Source organism: Arvicanthis niloticus, chromosome 25 (assembly GCF_011762505.2).
Source record: "Arvicanthis niloticus isolate mArvNil1 chromosome 25, mArvNil1.pat.X, whole genome shotgun sequence".
Taxonomy (NCBI): Eukaryota; Metazoa; Chordata; class Mammalia; order Rodentia; family Muridae; genus Arvicanthis; species Arvicanthis niloticus.
The window spans coordinates 9324076-9347815 of NC_133433.1; the positions used below are offsets into that span (position 1 = coordinate 9324076).

General features: G+C 35.6%; 1 protein-coding gene across 1 annotated transcript in view; it reads right to left on the minus strand.

The window, feature by feature from the left end:
* The window catches only part of Mms22l (MMS22 like, DNA repair protein), a 102799-nt gene that overhangs the window by 52984 nt on the left and 26075 nt on the right, over positions 1–23740 (minus strand). Inside the window, exons 11-13 of the mRNA XM_076924071.1 lie at positions 18564–18683; positions 13864–14090; positions 11938–12447 (exon numbers count right to left, since the gene is read on the minus strand). Coding sequence (XP_076780186.1) covers positions 11938–12447; positions 13864–14090; positions 18564–18683 — 857 coding nt within the window. The remainder of the gene's footprint in view (positions 1–11937; positions 12448–13863; positions 14091–18563; positions 18684–23740) is intronic.

Here is a 23740-nt window from a genome sequence, read left to right on the forward strand (position 1 = left end):
ACTTGTTAGCAAAGTGCTGTTATTGATAAAAATACATAATTGAGTAATCAACTCACACACTCCACGTCTCCTGAAAGAACAGTATTTCAGGATGAATGCGAGAGGGATTCTTGCCCTGTGTTTGGAATACTTTCCTTTTATAAACCCTTGTTTCACTCGAATACTCTAGAACAACCACTTTCCCCAGACTGATGCTTTTACTCTATCAAGCAGACTTTAAGTCTACTTTCCACCCTGTTTTTATATTCTTCTACTAGCAGCTTTTAACCACCAAAAAGCACACCAGATTTCTGGAAACCAGGAGAGGAAGCTTTCTCTTCATTATACTTTCCAGGTTTCCAGGAAAGCTGCCAGTAGGAGGCAGCAATGCCCGCCTGTGGCAACAGCAGTGGCCCTGCTCTGCACAGTAGTTAGCTGCTCGCTTCATTCTTCTGTCATTATATAAGCAAGATGACACTGTTCTCTAATCCAGGCAAAGCTGATAAGTACCATCAACCTGTCACTTCCTACATTTCAAATTCTAACATCACAGCATCAAAGAGTTTTTACATTTCGATTTCTTTTGCTGGCAGCAGCCGGTAGCCTCTCATTCTCCCACGGTGTTCTAATGCTGCATTTGCACACCGGGGTTACTCCCAGACTGAATAGCAGGTCATCCCCTGCTCACTGAGCTCATCTGTGGCCCATGTGCTAGGCAATTTAGATCCAATCAGCCCTTATTTAGCTCAAGAGTAATGAGCAGCATAGTGACACAGACTTAAGCCTGACCCTCAGGACACTGCTCATCAAGCAGTAAAACTGTGACAAAATCATTCATCTTCCACCCGCTGGCAAGAAATAATACTCGCACTCACTGTATTACTTTTCAAGATAAAAAAAAAAAAAGTCCTGAATTTTCATGATGTGAGACATTAATTTGCAGAAAGCTGAATTCCCTTAAACCCCCCTGTTGCTATGAGCTCACCAGGGGGAAATAGGCCTTAGGAGACTGAAATGGAATAAAGAAAATTGCTCCAGCTTTCTTTTCATTTTAAATAAGCCTTAAATCTGACAAGAGACATCCTAAAGAGAGAAAAATATGTATCTTGTAAGGTAAAGAAGAAACAATTGAAATTAAGAGTTTCGAATGCTAGTCTCACTCCCTACTTGTTCTCAATTTTGTTAAAATGTTAATAAATTAAATTTAAGAAAGCAATTACTCATTCTTCTTTACAAGGAGGATGGACAAAGACAAGGATATTCCTTATAAACAATATGGTGGCAAAAGTAAACCCATCTGCCAGAAGAAAACGTGCTTGGACGTTCTCTGTAAAATACATGTTAAACTCAACAGCTTTGGAGGGACAAACAACAGTTAGCCTAGCCAGTTATATCTCAAGCTACATCAAATTTAGGGTTTTGTCTGTAATATACAGTGCCTTCTAAGTCTCTATTAATACAAAAGCAATTATGGGAATAATGAAGAGATTGGCTTCCTTCCCTCTCTGCTACAATGTATCTGTGGGCCTTAAATTTTACTGGCTTCCCAGTGAGTACTTCCCTTGTAGAACCAAGTGACAATGCCAGTGTATCTATCTCACTGAGTTTCTCTGGGTTTAGTCACAATTTTAGTTGATTTTATCTATCCCACAGTTGAAGAAGAGTTAACGTTAGCAAACCTGTCACAAAAGGGACTCGTTGGTCTTCAACATATGTATTATGACAACATGTCTTTTAATAATTAGCATGACATAGTGCTGTGTAAGCAAACTGTGGTTAGCTTCCCACAAGCTCATTACTGAGTTTCATCTAATGTTTCAAGGATCTGAGAGGTGTAAAGTTTCAAGAGAACAAACACAGCAACACTTTCACCTCAGCTCAGCATCTTCTAATTTATTACCATTGACTAATGTAACAAACTTCAGGGTATTTACCTCCCTACACAACTGAGCAGAAACAAAGTGGCTTCTTTCCAAGGTGCCTTTCTTCTGACCCTGTCCACATAATGCTCTCAATCCCTTATCACTGTTCTTTCAATACCCCTTTCTCTTCTCTTTTCCTCTGTGACCATGAAAAGTAGATTTTCTATTATTTCACCCCACATTTCTCATCATAATTTTGGTAACTTTAAACTTTTGGCAGTAATTACACGGCAAAAAAAACCCAAGAAACCAAAAACCTCATAAAGGTTAATTTCTCAATTTCCTGAAAAGATAATCTTGAAAATATAAATCTAAAGTCCCATTTACAAACTTTACAAAATTTTAATGAATTAGGAATTAGAATTAAATATGAAATATAACAAACTATAACTGGATTTACTTTTCAAAGACAAGAAGCTCAAGAGCTCTCTTACCCAATCTGCTCCCCTATTCAAGTATTAGAATAGCCTGATTTATTGAGTTGGAAAACCAAATAAAATGGCCACAAACAACTCAGCTACATACAATAAATATGATGAGCTTTACTTTTCGGTATCATTGAAACCTTCAATTAGTAAAAAAACAATGTATTTTCTAAATCTTCTGGAGGTCCTTTCTACTCAAAGATGCTTAGGAGGCAATAAACAGAGATGAATTTTAGATTTCTGCCTTAAATTTACATGGTAACTACATAAGCACTACTCTCTCCTTTCCTGTATATACTTACAAGATCTGCTGTATAAAGAGAAAACACTGAGAAATATAAGCCATTACCTATTAAAAATAGTGACTAAAATAACAATACAAAATGTTTATGACTTAAGTAAATGCCTAAGTTTCTTTTTCCTATCAGTCTATCATTAACGTAATACACACATGGAAAAGTAAATAGATTTCATTTGATCAGATCACATGTGTCTGCTTTAATAGATACAAAGTATTATGTGAATTTCTTAAATAAACATTTTTATGCATTAATATGCATTCTCTGCAGAAAATAATTACACCATAAAGTTGAAAGAAATAAATAACATTAGAACAATTCAAATGAAATACATTTTTCAAGAGTAAAGATACTTATGTAAGCATACATTTCAGATGTTTAAAAGGTAATATTGTTCATACAATAATAAGAGATTAATACAACCATTGTTTTAGGTAGGCATAAGTCAGTACTATCCAACTGTTTTTCTGCCTTTTAAAAAAAGGTTTTTATACGTATGAGTATTATGTCTGCACATACCCAGTAACCAAAGAGATCAGAAGGTGTTACATCCTCTGGAGCTGAGTCGTGTATGGTTGTGAACCACGTGTGTGCTGCGAACGCATCCTGGGTCCTCCGTAAGAGTGACAGCTATTCTTAATCATCCAATCACAATACAATTTCTCTGTGTCATCTCTCCAGCCCCATTTTTCTGCCCTTTGCTGCAGTAAACACTGTCCAGAAGTGCTTTCCTAAGACTGTATTGTTAACAAGAGTAGTGAGGGTTTATGAACCTTTAAGTCCTTACTTTTATACTGTGTTACTCCCTGCAGTAACTATTAAGCATGCTAGAATTTTCCCAAGAAGCAGAAACAAAGCAGAAACACCTGTTGGCTTCCTGAACTACTGACTCACTCCTTCAATACATGAGACTTTCTGACTTCATCTACAGCTTTTATGTACTAATTTGTAAAATCATCTTTCTATTACCCTCAAATTCCTCTAAATGACTTCTCTAAATGACTTATTTCCCTCCTTTCTCTGCTACCCTGCCTGCCAACCCCTCAGGAGAAACATTGACTACTTCTGACTTCTGGTTTTAACAATTTCATTATTGAATTTAATCCTTTGAAAATCATGCTTTTCACACACTGTCAACTGGTTCAGCACACAGATTCATTCTATCACCTTGGCCATCTTTTATTTAGTCTAAATAATGAGTTTTGAAAGAAAAATACAAGCAATGATAGTTTCAATTAATTAAATAAAGAGCAATTCACAAAAAAGACATAATTGATGTTAGAAATCAGATTATAGATGGCTTTGAAGACCAAAGAGATGCATAATTATTTGTCTATGATCAACAGAATATCACTAAGATTAAAATCATATAAACAGACCCTTTCTTCGAGAAGGTAAACGTGCCAGCTACAACAGCAACAAAAAACAGGTGTTTGTCAAAAATATAAGCTTTTATACCATAGAAGACATCAGCAGGAAAGCTAATCCATAGGGGAAATATTTGTAGATCATATATTTGATGGGTCCATAACTTGGTAACAACGTAGTTTAAAATGGGCAAACTTATGAACAAATTTATCTAATTTATGTGATTAATGGTCAATAATCACATGAAAATATGTCCAGTATCATTAGTCACCAGAGAAGTACAGACAGCATCACAATGAGGCAGCATGTGACACTCATCAAGATCACAATAGAAACATCATGTAGAAGCCATACTACTGAGGCTGCGATCTCTTGGCGATATGATACATCTTGTTTATATGGAAAGAAGAAATATGAAATGATATTGTCCCTTCAAGATAGTTTAGCAAAAGTTAAGCAGCAACAATTCCACTCCCACACATATATACAAAAGAAATAACATATTTAAACCTTCACTTCTAAACCCTTGCCAGTAAAGATATGGGTATATAATTATTTTCTTACATGATCTTTAAAAACAAATCACTTTATTGTGATGCAGAAAAATGTATTATCTATATAGCAAACTTCATTGACACTTCAATAAATGACCCAGATATAAATACCTATATATGAAAAAGTACAAAACTGAAGCAAAATTCCAAAAAAACCAAATATTACTAATCTAATAGAATGTAGTTTGTATTACTACATGAATTTACAAAATATGTAAGATAAATATAGTATAGAATTCTAGCCCCCATAAGGTCAAAATACTTAACGACATAAAAATGTAGCTTATATTTTATATATTCCCTAAATACTAGGATTTATATTACATTCCTAAGAGATACCTGTGCCACCTCTGAAGCAACCAAAGCTGTATGGGAGATGGCTGTCTTGAGTAAGCAACATATCTTGACTTAATTTCTCAAATACAGTCTGGAAATATACTTCTCTGTGGAACACTCTTTTGTGCTCGCCCCCAAATTAATATAACACTGCCCTCAAATTTACATAGTAGTATATATGATGAAATACCATAGGCATTTGGGGCAAAACAGAAATGATTCAGTTTATTTTAAAAGTTCTACCTAATAAGGTTTACTTGCACTAAACTATTTTTCAGTAATTACAGCTACAGTCCATCTTCATTAATAAATACACACTAATGAAAGGAAGAAGCCTGCATGCTATCCATAGTGTTCATCTTCCTTTTTCTGAAACAGCATGCATAGTATATAGCACAGAAGACCCTCAGGAGTACCTCCTCTGGTACTACTTACTTTCCTAATCAGGCACCCTCAGTTTTCTCCCCGAAAAAAGAAAACTTGTTTAGAATAAATGATATTGCACCAATAAAAGGAAGTAGTAAGTATAGAAAATATTTGATGGAAATTAAAAGTATGTATCTGAACTCACGTATGCATGTGTACACATGTTTTGTCACATACTCCTCCTCTATCAAGACAGTTACATAACCTCAAGGAGAGAGAGGAAAAAGAGGTCAGGGAAGAGAGGCTTAATCTTCTAAGAAGTTGTATATAAGCCATGTTACAAAAATGTGATCACCCCCTTTAAGCTCTACTATACTTTTAGACTCAACATTTAGTGTTTTAGGCTAGTACTTCAATACCTGTAGACTTCTTTGATACTAGGCTCTTGTTTAATATAAAATAGTATGTCAGTTGATCAATATCCATTTGGCTTAAATTCATAAGTCCACAATTTCCCTAAAGTGTTAGAACAAACAACTACAAAGCCTAAAAATTTATTGTTTCTTTTTTAACTCAAAATGATATTTGCAGGTGCCAAAAGGCATTTTGAAACCACTCACCCTTACATCAGTAAAAATGAAAAAGGGGGATGAGGAGGAGGGAGAATCCCATGAGGCGTTATGTGTCAAGTTTTTGCCCAGAGCTAATTTTCATAGCTATGTTATAAAACCTGAAAATAGAGGTTTATAATGGAAATGCTGACAGACCCTTAGCTATAGCAGGCCGAATGGATATAATTAAAGAAAAGCTTTCAGCTACACCTAACCACAAATGAAAGACTGCCATTTTTTATACTAACTTCAAATAACAGCAAGTGAAAACTAGAAATGTGATTCCATAAAGAAATTGTAAAATGCTAAAGATGACCGATAAGCCTACTTGACATGTAGAGTTTTAAACAGGTATTTAGTTACCATAACCAAGTCAGTATTTTTACAATGCTACTTAATCAGCAATGAAGAATGCTCTGGTGAGCCATCAGCTTCAGTTAGCAGGAAGTGGCAGATGAAGTTATTATTTCTTCACAGCCTAGAGGAAGCTGTTTTTCCCTGTAATCAGTAATCTTAATTCTATAATTTTATCATACAGTTATTAAACAGTTACTTATTCAACACCTACACTACACACACTCTCTCTCTCTCTCTCTCTCTCTCTCTCTCTCTCTCTCTCTCTCTCTCTCTCTCTCTCACATTGCACATACATTTATGCAAGGGCTGGTACCTTATTCCCATCTGAATTTGAAAACAGAGGAGATTGTTAAGGTAAAGTATTTCATCCTTTTCCTTGGCCAGGGATGCAGCCAAGAATAAATATCATCAATCTATGTAATCCATCTTCTCTACCTAAATCAAAAGTCAAAGAATTTAGCTTTGTTCTCAACTCTAAAGCAGGAAGAGCAGGTGCCCATGCTTTAATTTTTAAAAGCTACCCAAAATGTTTTGAGCTTTTCTGTATTTTTAGTAAACAGTGTAATTCAAGTAGGCTACAAAATGATCTCCAACAAAAATTATAGATTTTTGGATTAAGAAATCAGGAACAAACCACAATGTTCTGATAACCAGAGTACTTAAAAAAAAAAAAAAAAAAAAAAAAAAAGTCCTACCCTTTCTTTTTAAAGTAAACAATTCTGTATGATTTCTGGGGACTTTCACCAAAATATTCTAAAGGAAATGCTTGCCTATGCTGCCAATATTTATCTTGAAAATGCTAAAATAAAAATATCCAAATCACAGTCTTTTGTATACACTGTGATTGGTTTTAATGCAGACATGTCCAAATTATTATCCAAGATTCAGAAATTTACAAGTTAACAAATCTAAAATGTAACAGCATTAAAAGACTTGTACACAGCTGCTTCACTTTGTTCACACTGATCACAGAATTCCCTCAAAGCTGTATTTTTGACATCAATTTTGTAAGATTTTAAGTTCTTTTGGCATTTGTTCTCAGTCACAGTGTGACTCAGTGGTTAAGAATGCTTCCCAGAGGATCCCAAGATTGGTTCCCAGCATCCACATCTAAGAGCTCACAATTGCTTGTTAACTCCAGCTCAGGGGATCTGATGCCCTCTTAGGCCTCCAGGACATCCCTGGCCTCCACTGAAACCTACATAAAATTTTCTAAATAGAAGTTTTACAACAAAGCAAAAAATATACGTCTGTATACAATATAAACATTTGTCTCTTTTTCATAGGCTGGTCTACAGAATAAACAGTGTACACATGCACAGACACATAGACACACACTCTGTTCCAAGAACAGCAAACTCAATCTAGAACCAGTTAAGAAAATTTACTAACACAAATGTAAACTTGTTTCACCTTATATATAATCCACATTGTGTGTACTTTTTCCCTGCAGTTCTTACAATCATCTCTGAATTCTTGAACAGCATAGTCCCCATCCACAGATCCACACTCATAAGGTACTTTTATGCAGTATTTTTATAATCTTTAGATTGGTTTTAATGCAAAAATAATTTACTAATTTAATTTTAAAGAACAAAATTTTGTTTCAATCACAAAAATGACACTGAGGTGGTTGATATGATACCAATAAATCAGACAAATATTTTGATAAATATAATTTACTCATTTCCACATTTCTCCATTCATTTTACTGATTCATAAACTGAAAAATTAGTAAGACAACCAAATACCTCCAATAAGCAACTATTTTTTATTCAGTAGCAAAACGGAAAAGACTCATTCAGATGCACCCAAACAATAATAATATCAGGTTTGTATTCAATATGCAGACTTTACTCATGAAAGTACTTGCAGCTGGGCGGTGGTGGCGCACGCCTTTAATCCCAGCACTTGGGAGGCAGAGGCAGGCGGATTTCTGAGTTCGAGGCCAGCCTGGTCTACAGAGTGAGTTCCAGGACAGCCAGGGCTACACAGAGAAACCCTGTCTCGAAAAACAACAACAACAAAAAAACAAACAAACAAAAAAAACAAAAAAAAAAAAAAAAAAAAGAAAGTACTTGCTATTGCTAAACAATGCAGAAGTAATGCCATTAGTTTGGCTATGTGGGTAGGGGAATACAACATAAAAAGGCAGTTAGTGGAACCAATCTTAATTCTAAAATTTAATGGGATAAACACATCTATAATTGCATTTTCATCTATAAATAGAAATGGAAGAATTAATAAAGAAGACAATATTTACAGATTGTAAATATTTAAAAACATAGAAATAAATCTTGAATTCCTCACTATTAGTTTACCTTTTTAAGGCTTTTTTAGTTTTATTTTATGTGTAAAGGTTTTGCCTGCATGTAGGTCTGTACACCATTTGTGTGCCTGGTGTCCATGTAAATCAGAAGAGAGCATCTGATCACCTGGAACTGTAGTTACAGATGTTGGGATGCTGCCATGTGAGTGCTGAGAATGAATCCAGATCCTCCCTAAGAACAAGCACTCTTAACTGCTAAGACACCTCTCCAGCCCATTCACTGTACTTGTATTATTGAATTATCAAAAAAGTTTCTTAAGAAGACTTAAATAAATGTTAGTGGCTACATAGCAAGTAGGGAAAAAAAATAAATCATTTACAAAATCTTATCCCTAAGCTTCATAGTAATGTTTGTTTCTCTTCTTAGGAATTTCCACTAAACTCAGTGCTTTATTTCTATCTTAGAATTCATTTCCTAAGTTATTTATCACAGTGATCTAAGAATAAAAATGAAGAAAGCTCAGTAATATCCATTCATATCTAAAACACATAGCAACTCATTTTGAGAAATCAATTTGCAAATATACTTCAAGTATACAAATGCATGCATATATAAAAATGTTAAATAAAATGTGGTATGATAAAAATACAGCATGGTGTCAAGCAGTGTGGCGCACGCCTTTAACCCCAGCACTTGGGAGGCTGAATTCTGAGTTCAAGGCCAGCCTGATCTACAGAGTGAGTTCCAGGACAGCCAGGGCTACACAGAGAAACCCTGTCTCGGAAAAAAAAAAAAAAACAAAACAAAACAAACAAACAAACACAAAAACAACAACAACAACAACAAAAAATACAGCATGGTAAATGATATTAATTTCATTATTAGGAACAGGGCAAATAAAGCTTGATATGTCTGTTTAATGGAACACTAAGTAGTCTTTAAAAGTAAGTAGGTAAGTATTCAAGTACCAACATAAAAAATTGCCCAGAAAATACTAAGCAAAGGAAAAAGGGTCAAAACCACTTTAAACATAGAGACAGCAGAGAATGTCTGAAAGGTGCTCAGGGAATCAGAATTAGCAGTGTTCCTCTGCCTTGGGACTGCTGAGCTCTGCTGTGGGATCTACCAGGTGAACTGTTAGTAGTAGCATGATGGTCTCCACCCACTAAATGTGAGTGGCAACCTCCTAGCTGTGACAACTAAAAACATCTCCAGACATTACCAAATATCTCCTGAAGAACATACCCATTCCTAGATGAGACCCACTTACCTAGAGCATGAAGATGAGAGTTAACACATTTTCCCAACTATACTCATGACACAAAAATAATATTAACAATAAAAAGAAAAACTGCTAGAGCACAGGTTATAAATCCTTGCTAAAAACTATGTAAAACCAGGTAAAAACCAGGCATGGTAACATACACCTGCCAGCCCAACACTTGGAATGTAGGAGGTAGAAGAATGAAATCATGAATTCCAGTCCAGCCTCAAATACATCATGAGTGTGAAGTCATGCTAGACTAGACTCCATCTTAATCCCCAGCATCACCCTCCCCAAATAAATCTATTCAAAATAAAATTACTTTGGTTTAAAAGGTACTTAGCCATCTTCAAGAGAAGAGAGAAACTGATTATGCTACTTTCTTTCTTCTCAAGACACAAAACTCTCCCCTCCCTTCTGATTCTGATGTTTTAAAATCTTCCAAGGATGGCAATTCCTAATTACCAGAACAGTTCTCAATAGTGCCCCCACTTTCTTGTCTTTACATTAAACAAACATATTTAGACAAACTAAAACTAGAATTAAAAGAAATTTCTAGCTAAGGTAGAAAGCCCAGTGAAATGCTACTACTTATTTAAAAAAAAAAAAGTAAATAAAATGAAATCAGTCTTTGTTAGATAATAGAAAATCTGTGACCTCAAAAATGTTTTTATTCAAAGATCCATAATTAAAAAGGTTTTTTCTTATGAAATTGGTTATTAATTTACTTATCTGTCTATTCACACATCAAAGAATCTGAGGATTTTTTTTTTAACATTCTTGCTTGAATATTTCTGGAGAAGCCAGGGAATTAACTACTGATGAAAACTTCTGGGTAAGCACATACATATAAAAACTAGTGAGGATTAAAAACATGTAAATCAGGTTAAAGAAAATTAAGGAAGAGACAAATTGATATTGCATAAATTTTGAAATTCTGTAAATTAACCTTTTAATGTAATATTATTAAAGCAGCTTCTACATTATCTGTGACACAATCTCAAATAAAATTATATATGTATAAAATATATAAACATATATATTATATAATATATATGTATATTATATATATATTATATATATATAATATATATATAATATATATGTGTATATATTATATATATATATATATATATATATATATATATATATATGCAGTCTATTTGTATGGTGGTATGTACACATATGAATGCAGGTGCCTGAGATGTCCAGAAGAGGTATGAGATCTTTTGGACGTGGGCTTTAGGTGTCTCTAGCCCTCTGTTCAGCCTACAAAAAAAAATCCCTATTTCTACATTACACGTTCTAGGGAACTTTTCACCAAAGATGCCTACACAGTGATAAATTTAACACCTACTTGAAAAGCAAAACTTACAAAATAACCTAAATTCAAATTATAACTGTAGTTTTTATCCATCATTAATTTAGGATCTGAGTATTTCTGTAAATTAGCATATCTGTACAATTTGAACAGATCTAAAAATATGTCTTGTATAATTGATTTCTGTTAAAATAATACATTAATTTCAGAATATACAGATTCTGAAGGAAATATTTGAGGCAGTGGAGATTACAAATAATCTTTCAGCTACAACTTAAAGATACTATTTAAAAAAATTGTACAGTGTGGGAGGCGGAGAGACAGCTGACAGGTAAAAGCTTTTACTGTGGAAACCAGAATTGGATCCCTAAGATTCTACAGTGAAAGGACAGAAGGTGAGCTGTCATCTCCTATATATCTACCATAAAATTTGTATATCCACTCACATACCACACACACACACACACACACACACACACACATATACAAATAAAAAATATTAAATTAAAATAAAATAGTACATAATAGCCCATACCTCCATGGTTTTGTTCCATGGGAACAAAATTCCAGAGACTTTTCTAAAAGCCACATCAAATTTGAACTCATAGTCTTGCTCAGATTAACTTGCGTCTTTGGTAATTCACACTTTACATAGAGGTAACACAGAAGAAAGGTCTAAATGCAGGGCTCCAGAATCCCACCAGGCTGTTGTTCTCAGTTTACTTTTGTTACTTGTGTCTGCATAAAAACTTTCTAGTGTTTGAAAAACTAATGATTTATGCCAATGTAGTAGTAAAACAACTCTTCTACACTTAGACTATATGTCAAAAATGAAGCTTATCACTACTTTTGTTAGAAAACATACCTGATTCTGGCCAGAACAGCTTGTAGAAAGCTCAGCACTGTCCTGAGTTCAGATTCTCGACAGGCTCGTAGTAACATGCTAAATCCATCATTGAGAAGATGCTCATGAGAAGGATACAAGCAACTGCTGGTCTCAAATACTTCTTGAACACCATCAATATAGATGCAAAGCACTGTCCATAGAGTATGTCTCTGTACCATTTCATCATTCTTAGATACCAAGAATTCCTTTGCTTTCTCTTGAAATTCACATGATAGTTTGTCAGCCCAAACACCAATGTCCAAGTTTTTCTGGGCATACATCAGGAGAAATGCCATCTGACCCTTCCAAAGAAGGGCTCTATGAGGTGACATGGAGGCAGGCCTGAGGAAACGAAGGAGGTCTAAAACATGGCTTGCTACATCTTCTATCTCTGCAACAGCTGCTAACAGTAGAAAAAGGCTGAAAAAGTTCTGTAGGCCAACTTCAGTTAGTTCTTCCATCCTTTTTTGATGAAACTTAGAATATATCCTACAAGACATGAAAATTAGTTAAGTTTATTTCATTTACTAAAATCTATCACTTAAACATTTTGTCCTCCAATATTCATGACACAGTATTATTATAAAGTTTTGGCCAATTATGCATGCAGAGACACACACACAAAGGTGGGGGGAGAATGGAAAGAGAGGGAAGAGGGGAGAGGGGAGAGGGGAAAGGGGAGGAGAGGGGAGAAGAGGGGAGGAGATGGGAAGAAAGGGGAGGGGAGGGGAGGAGATGGGAAGAAAGGGGAGGGGAGGGGAGAAGAGGGGAGGAGATGGGAAGAAAGGGGAGGGGAGGGGAGAAGAGGGGAGAGGGGAGGAGAGGGGAGGAGAGGTGAGGAGGGAGGGGAGGGAGGGGAGGAGAGGGGAGGAGAGGGGAGGAGAGGGGAGAGGAGAGAGGGGAGGAGAGGGGAGAGGGGAGAGGGGAGAGGAGAGACTGGAGGAGAGGGGAGAGGGAAGAGGGGAGAGAAGAGGAGAGAGAAAAGGAGAGGAAGAGAACACCAAACCAGAATGAAAAGTAGGCATAGTCCCCAAATGAAAACATTAGAAATATCTGGCTATACTAGGTTCTGGTCAAGTCTCATTTAAGGAAGCAACATTGAACTATCTGGATTCAAAGAACACAAAAAATTTAAACAATCACTGGGTGGTGGAGGCAGAAGCACATGTGGAGCACTATGAGTTCTAGGCTAGACTGCTCTACAGAGAGAGTTCTAGTACAGCTGAGCTACACTAAGAAACCTTTTCTCAAAAAAACCCAAAACAACAACAAAACAAAAAGGCTGGAAAAATAGCTCAGTGGTTAAGAAAATATATTGTACTTTCAGAGGACCAGAGTTCAATTCCCAGAACCCACATTAGCAGCTTACAACTGCTTGTTACTCCAGCTCCAAAGGATGCCCCTAACCTCAGGCATATGCACATATGCAGACACACACACATGTCCACATAAATAAATAACAGTAAAATAATAATAATAATAAAAATAAAAATATTTTGAAAAAGAATCAAACAATGAACCTAATAGCTACCAATATACCATAAAAACATTCTTTAGAAATTAAAAAATAAAATTCCATCACTTTCAATAAGCAAAGGATTATATAATATTACAATTAATTGTAGCCAAAGCTGTTGTTAATACTCTGGTATTTAATATACAGAAGTCCAATTTTCAGTGATAACTAGATGAATAAGAAACTGAAATCCTCTAATTTATGGATATTACGTTTGTTCCTCTTTATACCATATTGGCAAGATAAAAAAAATTTGGCATCCTAGATTAAGGAATACATTTTAAATATGCAAAGACTCCAATAATCAGTTAACTTAAAAATATAAATAGTTGCAGTTAGAAATGTACTGGTGAATACTCATGACCAAAAAGACACGATGCAGCACTTACCTTCCTTTAACCTGCTTCCAAGGATGAGGGCCACTGGTTCTCATTGCTTTCTTAACAACTTTTGCCAAAATGCAAAGAAAGATGATGTAACTGCTGCTGGATTTATACAGATTAGGGTCTTGTTTATCACAACAGCAGTTCTTCACCAGTGTCAGCATCGACAGTGGTGACTTGATAATATTAGTAAGGCCTTTCAAAGGAAGCCAGGAAATACTGAAGGAGCTATTCTAAATGAAAAACAAACAAAACCACAACGTGGCTTTTGTAAGTACAAGTTTCTTAGGAAAAAAAAAATTAAAGCTGCAAACACCAATCAGTTCATAAAAGTTTGACCTGTTGTAATTACAAATATTTATTTTATTAGATTATAATTACCACATATACCCCCAATTTTTTTTTAACTACATAAAAACAGAAAACATGATGGGGTCTTTAAATTTTGTATTTTTCCCAAAATGTGTTTTTACCACATGATTTGTCCAATGAAGTTATATCCCTTAAAACCTATTTTTTCCATGGTTCTCAATGTTTTTGTTATGTAATTTAATTGTTTGGATAATGAGCACTTAACATAGATCTTCATTATATAAAACAATGGATTTCACTATGACATTTTCACATGTGTATAGCATGTTATATTGGTTACAATTCTATAACACTAGGCAACTTGTGGAAGGAAAGTCTTACTTGGCTTATGGTTCTAAAGAATAGGCATCTACCATGGCAGAGAAGTATGACAGCAAGCAAGCAGGGTGGCTGGAGCTGCTGAACACTAACAGGAACCACAAACAGGAATTAGAAGAAAATGAGAATGGTGCTTGTCTTTGAAATATCAAAACATGTCCCTTAGTAACAAACTTCCTCCAGCAAGGCCACACTTCTAACCGTATCCAAATAGCCACCAACTGGGAAACTAGTATTTAAATGACTGAGAATATGGAAGATATTTCTCATTTAAACCACCATATCACTGGTCTGATCACATACTCAGTTCCCTTTACCATTCATTCTGACTAGTCACTTTGTTATCCCTAAAACTTCCTTTTATTCTGTGCTTTGGTTTTTTTTTTTTTTTTTTTTTTTTTTTTTTTTTTCTGATACAGTGTTTCTCTATGTAGCCCTGGCTGTCCTAGAACTCACTGTATATAGACCAGGCTGGTCTCAAACTCACAAAGATTGCTTGACTTCACCTCAAGTGTGGGATCAAAGGCATGGGTCAACATGCCTGGTCTTGATACCTTGTTTTAGATAAATTTAGATTCCACTTATGATAGAACATATGAGACATTTGTCTAAGTCTAGCTTATTTCATTTATCATAACAATACTTCCAAATTATAAAAATGTTGTTCCTTATGGTTGAATAAACTTCATTGTGTATATATATCAAATTCTTTTACCCAGCTTTTTTCATAAGTCATTTTTCATAAAAGGTGTATATAAGATTATTCTTGAATCTTCTCAATTGTTTATTGATTTTCCCTTTTCCACCAGGTTTGCTTGATTTTCTACTCAAGAGTTTTTAAATGTTTTTGTGTTAGAGTAATTTTAAATGTGGTAATTTTTTTCTCTATCTCTGCAAACTCCCAAAATAAATGAGTCTATAAGATTTATTTAATAAGCTTTACACCACAATATCTGAGTAGCTATTAATCTATTCTAATCCTCTGGGATTAGAATATACTAATCTATTCTAATCTAGCTACCTCCCAGTACCTCCTTGAGATACTTGGATTTCAGTATAGGTCTGGCTCTTCCTGCTCTAGGTGTGTTCCCATGGAGTCTCCTGGACTTTGCTAAATGTTCTCCCCCCCCTCCCCCCCACTTCTCTCTATCTCTCTGTTCCCTCACTGTTCCCTCTTCCACTAGGATTGAAATCCAGTACTATTCTCTCCCCTGCTCAGTCACTGGCTGATCAGTTTTTATTGACAAATCAGAATAAATATGGAGCAATGTTAACACAACTTTGAGTTAGAGATTCTTAGAATAAACATTTCAATGCCATGTCCAGAGTGCAACCAGATATGCGGGCAGAGAAATCAGCATTTAAGTAATACAAAGATAAGCTTTACACCGTGTGCAGTAACATTATGCCTACATCTTTGTTTATTTTTATCCTGGTGATGAGCACTTTGCTGGTCCCTTCATGGACACCTGTGCCATTAGTATCTTCCTGTGTACCAGGTCCAATAAAGATGAGAGTTCCCCTGTAAAGTAGACTACTTTTCCCAGCATGCTTATCTTTATCACATGCTTGAATGACCTGAATTTCATCAACACTTCAGATAGTCACAGATTAAAAACAGCTTCTGTCTCAGGTTTTTGCAGAATGGGAAAGACATGTTTCCCCAAACGTGAAGATACGTACTAGAATGCTTTTACAGTTCTTGCTTTGGTAAGGTCAAAGGGAATGAACTTCATCTGGTAGCTGATACTACTGTAACAATGGCCACAAAAGGAAAGAATCCATTCATACTCTTATGGATATTCATAGCTGATTCCCTAACTTGAGGATTGCAAATAGTGCTACAATGAATATGCATGTACAAGTGTCAACCAAGCATATACATTATCTCTCTCTCTCTCTCTCTCTCTCTCTCTCTCTCTCTCTCTCTCTCTCTCTCTCTCTGTGTGTGTGTGTGTGTGTGTGTGTGTGTGTGTGTGTGTATGTGTGTGTGTGTGTATCCCTTAAAGGTCACTTATTCTTTTTTATTTCATTGATTTTGTTCTTTGACCATTTCAGACACATATACAGTGGATTCTGGTTTATTCTCACATCTTCATTTCCTTGATACTTAACATACCAGTAAAGACAGCTTGACCGTATTAAAGGTTTGGCTGGAACTTATCACTGGTAGAATATTCATTAAAATAGCTCCTACTGCATTTCATAAAGACACACGTTTTCTGTGATGTGAAAGTTGATCAGATTGCTGGCCAATCTGCTGATCTCAGTGATTCCCAACAGCTTCTTCTGATCAGTTTTAACAAACACTAATGTTCATTGTCTAGATGTTCCATTTCCTTAAACATACAAGATGGTGATTTTATAAAACTGTAGTACTTCCCAATAAATCAGTTTATTAGAATTTAGTTACTTCATGCTTTCATTCATTTCTTTTGTTATGTTGGAATTTTCATTCTCTGAGCAATGGAATTACTTAAAATTGGATTATGGCATTCTGTTAATTATTTCCCAAGCCTTCTGTGACACAATACTCCTGACTAACATTAGACACGTTTTGTTTCAAAATCTGTCATTTTTCCAACCATCCTATACTATATTTCACACAGAATTTTCTAATTTAATAAGCTCTAGGTATAAATAAAATTTGGTATTTGCTGGAATACTTTCCATTGCCATTCTCTATCCTGAGAAAGAAAGTTGTCTATTTATCCCAAAATTCAAACATCCTAAACCCATTCTCTTTTTTTTTTGGTTTTTCGAGACAGGGTTTCTGTGTATCTCTGGCTGTCCTGGAACTCACTCTATATACCAGGCTGGCCTCGAACTCAGAAATCCACCTGCCTCTGCCTCCCAGGTGCTGGGATTAAAGGTGTGCGCCACCATCGCCAGGCTAAACCCGTTCTTCTTACTCACAAAACTAACTGAGGTTTTAAAATGTTTTCAATTTTTTTATTTTCCTAATTCTTCCTCTCCTTTTTAAATCCAATTACTTTAGCCACATTATTTGTGTACATTACTACTACTAATTTACCTGTACCTCATTTATTTACATAAACCACATTGTCAAACATATTTGATACCACATTGGAGGTATCTAACATTTTCTGAATTAATTAGAATTCAGTTCTCACCCCTTCAGGTTACCAGTCTATCAGACTTATGTACCATCTCTCCAAGTCATTCTATTCCCTTCAGAAGCACCACAGGTGAAAGAACAATGCCCTCTTAGATCTCCATGTATACTGCACCTTCAGCCCAGACTCTTCTACAAAGACCCAAAGATCAAGTTAAAAGATCACAATCTTCTATCTTCACATAGAAGGATAAAAAACTCTGTCCTGTGTTAAATGGCATTTTAATTTTTTCCTTACCAGTGTGTCTATAATATATATAGCTTAAAAATTACTCAGGTACTGAGATTCTTACTGTGAACAACAGTGAATATTAATTGTATCAAAGCCCAAGCATTATGATATTATAATAAGTGAGGGGAGCTGGAGAGATGGCCCAGTAGTTAAGAGAGTACCGTCTGATCTCCCAAAGGACCCAAGTTAAATTCCCAGCATCCACATGGTGACTCACACCATCTCTAACTCTAGTTACAGAGGATGAGATGGCTTCTTCTGGCCTCTGAAAACACTGCACACACATGGTGAACAAATATATATGCAGACAAAATACACATATGCATAAATAAAAATCTAAAAAATTTTAAATGTTCAAGTTTAAAATTTATTTTTTGATTTATAAATAGAGATTTATAATTTGTATGATTGCATACTTCTGGTTACTTTGCTTTCCCATTCAAAAGAGAAGAGACACCAAATGCTGATCCCATATGCCAGTTTCTACAAACAACTTTTATGAAAGGTAAAATGCTTGCAAGCTACATCCTACTCCAAACAAAAAACAGTACTTGAAAAATTCATATTTTGCAAAATTAAATCATAAGAAGCCCCTCAAATATTATAAATTTCAAATTTTTGGAGCAAATCCATATTCTGTTTACTTACCAGGTTCTTACAATAATACTCCCATAAAATGGTGACAACTGAAATATTTGGCTCCCAGAAATCACAAAGTGTCAAACAACAATGAAGATGCATTCGTAACTGTTCTTCTAGTATACTATCCTAAAAAAATAAAACTAAGTCATAAAGTAGTAGATGGGTCTGGTAACATGATTATCATTTAATAATGTACTGAACTACCTACCACTAAAAAGATGAAGAATATGTATCATCAAATCATGGCTTTTCACAACCTTCAGAATACAAGATCTGGACATAAAACAAAACTCACTGGGAGAGCACTAGCATATTCAGATAAGTGAAAGTTTATCATTCCGTTATTTAAAACAAACAATATATGTCTGAAAACTGGTATTAGAAACCCAAAGAACAAAAATGGTAATACAACTAAAGGAATGTGAAATGATATAACAATTAAAATGCATAAAAATTCAGAGAGCTGGGCCATCTTAAGAATTTAGGCAAATTCTTTCAAAGAACTATATTTGCTCTTAAAACCACCACAGGATTAGTACGAGAAGTAGTAGAGTTACTACTAACATTCAGGAGGGTCTAATACCACTAGGAAGTGGGGGAGGGAGGGAAGGAGGAAGGGAGAAAGGGAAGGAGGGAGGGAGGGGAGGAGGGAGGGAGGGTAAGAGAGGAGAAGGAGGGGAGGAAGGGAAAAAAGAAAAGGAAGGGAAGAAAGGAGGAAAGGAAGAGGGAGTGGGGAGGGAGAGAGGGAAGAAAGGGAAGAAGGAAAGAAGGAGAGAGGGAGGGAAGGAAGGAGGGAAGGGAGGGAGGGAGGGAGGGAGGGAGGGAAAGGGAGGCAGAGAGAGGAAGGGAGAGAGGAAGGAAAGGAAGTATTAGAAGGCTGAGAGCTGGGGTATGGACACTTGCTGCCAAGCTGAGTTTGGTGCCCAGAACCCACAGAGCAAAAGGAGGGAACTGACTCCTGCAGCCATCCTCTGACTTCTATTACACAGTCCATGGCCCATGTGTGTCCATGCACACAACACAAACCTAAATAAATGTAATAACAATATTTAAAAATAAGATCACAGGAAGGAGGAAACTCTAGAAAGTCTGAGAACTCCAGAGATGGGTTTGAAAAAGAAGCAGAGGAAGATATCAACTAAGAAAAACTCACAGATTTCAGCTTTTATAAATGGGTTGTGGCAAAGAATAGTGAAAAGGTAACAGGGGAAATGCATTGGGCATCCACACGCAGGTGCTAAGTACATAATAAAACACATAGGTCCAAAACTCAGAGAAGTCAAAGCAGTTAATATAAACCTGAGTGTTAACATTTTCTTAATAGTTCTCAGAGCTATGAGGATAGGTACCAATAAGTTAAGGAAAGAACACGCAAAGTTTTTTGGAATTCTAACACTTAGATACTAAGTAAAGGACTGTGGATGACTCTATAAAGCAAATGGCCAATGAAACGGGAACAAAATTAGTTATCCTGAAAACCAAGACAAGTACTTCAAATACATCCAATGATGACAAGGTTGAATGTTATTGACAAGTTGAAAAAAATAAGGAAAACTAAGGACTCTTAGACTTAACAAATATACAAGTGGTGCCTCTGACAAGAGCACTTTGAACATGTCAGAAACTGAATTATGGGTGGCTGAGGAGATAAAAGGGATGAAGAATATATTTTAGTAAAAATATATAAAGAAAGTTTTCCAACAAATGAGTTTCCCTATATAATGTTTATGGAAAGAAATTAGTTCCTGGTAAAAACAAGAACACTTCCTCTAGAAAAGAAAAGTGTTCCTCTACAAAAGAGGTCAGAAGATACAAATTAGCAAAGATGGAGGAGTTTTAATTTGCCAGGTAGATTTTCTCAATAAATTGCCAAGTAAGTTTAGTGGACTGGGTATAGCTAAATGTGCTACAGAAGTGTTCTAAATTAAGTCACCAGGATACATTGTCTTTGTTCTGGTTTTCTCCTTTTTTGTTTTGCAAAATGTCTGGAGTGGACCGCTACTTAACACTTGCGATCAAGAATGTACAGGTGGAAAAGTAAGAAGGAATGATGAATTTCCTCCGGCAATATTCACTTGTGAATACATGGAGTAGAAGATAAGTAGGGCTTTTCAGATTTAAGCATAGAAGAGTTTAGGAATAAAAGATTTTTCTAAGATAATGACTGTATTTACTGTGTAGTCTACACTGTTTAAGAAAGTCAAGAGATGGACGAAGACAGAAACATGAAAGAAGACAGATATGAAAAGACCAAGTAAACAATGATGACTAAGAATGAATAACTGCAAAGGAGAGAGTTTAGAATGCCCATCACACACCAAGCATCTACAAGTTCTCTCAGACCAAGAACAATATCTTTAGGGCTCAGTAACATGTCTCATTAATTAAAAAGCCTCCATAAATGTTTCAGAAACAAATTTAAGGCTGAGTCTGAGACCATTTCTACTTAAAGTACCTGCATATTCATTTAACCAAGTCCATCATTGTGACTTTATTATGAAAGCAAATCTAGATCTAAGCTCATCCTGATGTTTACAGCATCAATACTGAGCTGAGCACAGTTGTGTGAATATGGCAGGAAAAGGGGGGCTTGTAACATTTTTCTTGAAGGGTTTATTTGGAATCTGAAATTTGTTTTGTCATGTAATATCCAAAAAAATATATTCAATCCAAAAAAGTAGGCAGTTTGGGAAGGTGAAGAGAAAGGTACACCACTTAAATCTATTACACAGAATATTCTATATCAAAAGAAAATGAAAATAATTTGCAGTAAATAACAGAGTTGATCTACATTCTTGGAATCCAGAACCTGTTTTGAATACAACTGTAAAAATTAAATATAGCATTGTAGGAGATCTTTTTATTTTTTGAAGTTGTAAAAATATTGACCTTTAATGGCTATAGATGAAAATAAAATGGTTTCAAATATTATTCACTGTTCTGGAAGGATAGGTAAGTGAGTCAGTTGAATGTGATATATAAAAGATGTTTGTTTGTTTATAAGCTTACAGCCAATTACAGAACATGTTATATTAGTCTATATTTTCCCATTCTATACTCAACTATTCCCTTATTCTAAACCATTTTCCATAATTTTAAGAAGTCTGTTAAAAACCATGTGTTCAGGGCTGGAAAGATGCCTCAGTGCTTAGGAGTACACACTTCTCTTGGAGAAGAGCAGGGTTCAGGTACCAGAACCAGCAGAAGGTAGCTCACAGCTGCCTGAACTCCAATACTCTCTTTGGTGTGCATGCATAGTACACACAAACGAACAAAAACATACACTGGAATAAAAACTAAACCTTTTTGAAAAGATATAAAGTGAAGTTAATTTTGAAAAAGAAAAGAATATGTGTGTATCAACTAAACTGCAAATAGAACAGACTTGTCAGTCTTCAGTTTCAGAGAGTTAAGGAAAGAATGCAGCACAGGAGGAATAGAGGAAGCAGTAGACATGTTCACTTAAGATCAGAACCACAAAACAAACCTATAATAAATGAAAAGACCTCAGAATACTTTAATTCATTTCTGTACCTATAATTCCTCATCACATTATTCAGAGGGAAATAACAAAAATACTACAGAACACAGAAGAGTTTCCCACACTTATCTGGAAACTATATGAGAAGATTCAGAACCCAATCCTAACATTTCCTAGCTAGCTAGCTGGCCAAACTTTACAAAAGCTGCTTAACCCTTTTCAGACTATGTCTCTTAGGGGTAAAACATAAACACAAACAACATCATGACCTAAGATTATCAGCACAAGACTATCATTAGCATTAACTACATTTTGTTATTTGCCAAACAGAAATATCACTGTTAGCTTCAATGATCACAACAAATATAATAAGACTAACAATTTGACCCCACACATACACACTTGTTTTTTAAAGAAACGTTGAACAAGGCTGCAGATTTGCTCTTGCTTCTGAGTACATGTGAATTTTTTTTTTTTTAATTTTTATTTGCTTATTTTTTACACTGTACCCATCTTCAGACACACCAGAAGAGGGCATCAGATCCCATTACAGATGGTTGTGGCCACCATGTGGTTGCTGGGAATTGTACTCAGGACCTCTGGAAGAGTAGTCAGTGCTCTTAATGGCTGAGTCATCTCTTCAGCCCCTTAGTAATTTATTTTTGATGTACACTGGAGTTTGACTGCATGCATGTTTGTGTGAGGTGTCAGATCCCCAGAACTGGAGTTACAGACAGATGTGGGCTGCCCTGTGTTTGTAGGGGACTGAACCTGGGTCCTCTGGAAGAGCAGCCAGTGCTCTCATCCACTGAGCCCTCTCTCCAGCCCTCACAATTTGACTCCTTAAGTTCACAGGCCTTAAAGCTGGTATGGCAAACTATGCAATGCTACTCAACTTGTAGTTTTAACAAGCCTTGTGAGTATCTTATCTCAGGAGAGAGAGTGTGTGTGTGTGTGTGTGTGTGTGTGTGTGTGTGAGAGAGAGAGACAGAGAGAGAGAGAGAGAGAGAGAGAGAGAGAAAATGAGCTATCTAGTGACTGTCCCCATTATATCCTACTTTTTAAAATTTATCTTTTATTGGATATTTTCTTCATTTTCATTGCAAATGTTATCCCCTTTCCCAGTCCACCCCCCCCGAAACCCACTATCTCACACACACCCCTGCTTTTTTAAGGATGTTCACTCACCCACCCACCCTCTCCCGCCTCCCCATCCTCGAATTCCCCTAGACTGACAAATACAGAGGCAGATGCTCATAGCAGCCAACCACTGGACTGAGCACGGTGTCCTCAATAGAGGAGCTAGAGAAAGAACTGAAGGAGCTGAAGGGGTTTGCAACCCCATAGGAAGTACAATAATAGCAACCATAGTATCCTACTTATAATCAGCATACTTGCTTCAAAAAACTACTTTTAACTTTTATAAAAGAATGTCTTCCTGTTTTATTTTGAAAAATGAAAGCCAGGCATATTAAATTTGGCCATGTTTTATAGGACAAACATTTGATAATGAAGTATTGAATGCTTTAGTTACTACATGGAGATGTCAAGTTAAAGACAAATAATTTATCTATAGCTACAGGTATACATAACTGGCTAAATTTCTCTATACTAACTATCCAAAATCATCAATATAAGATTTATTTTTAACCTAACAGGCAACTTACTACAGCACGCTTGACTAGAAGAACTTTGGAAAGGA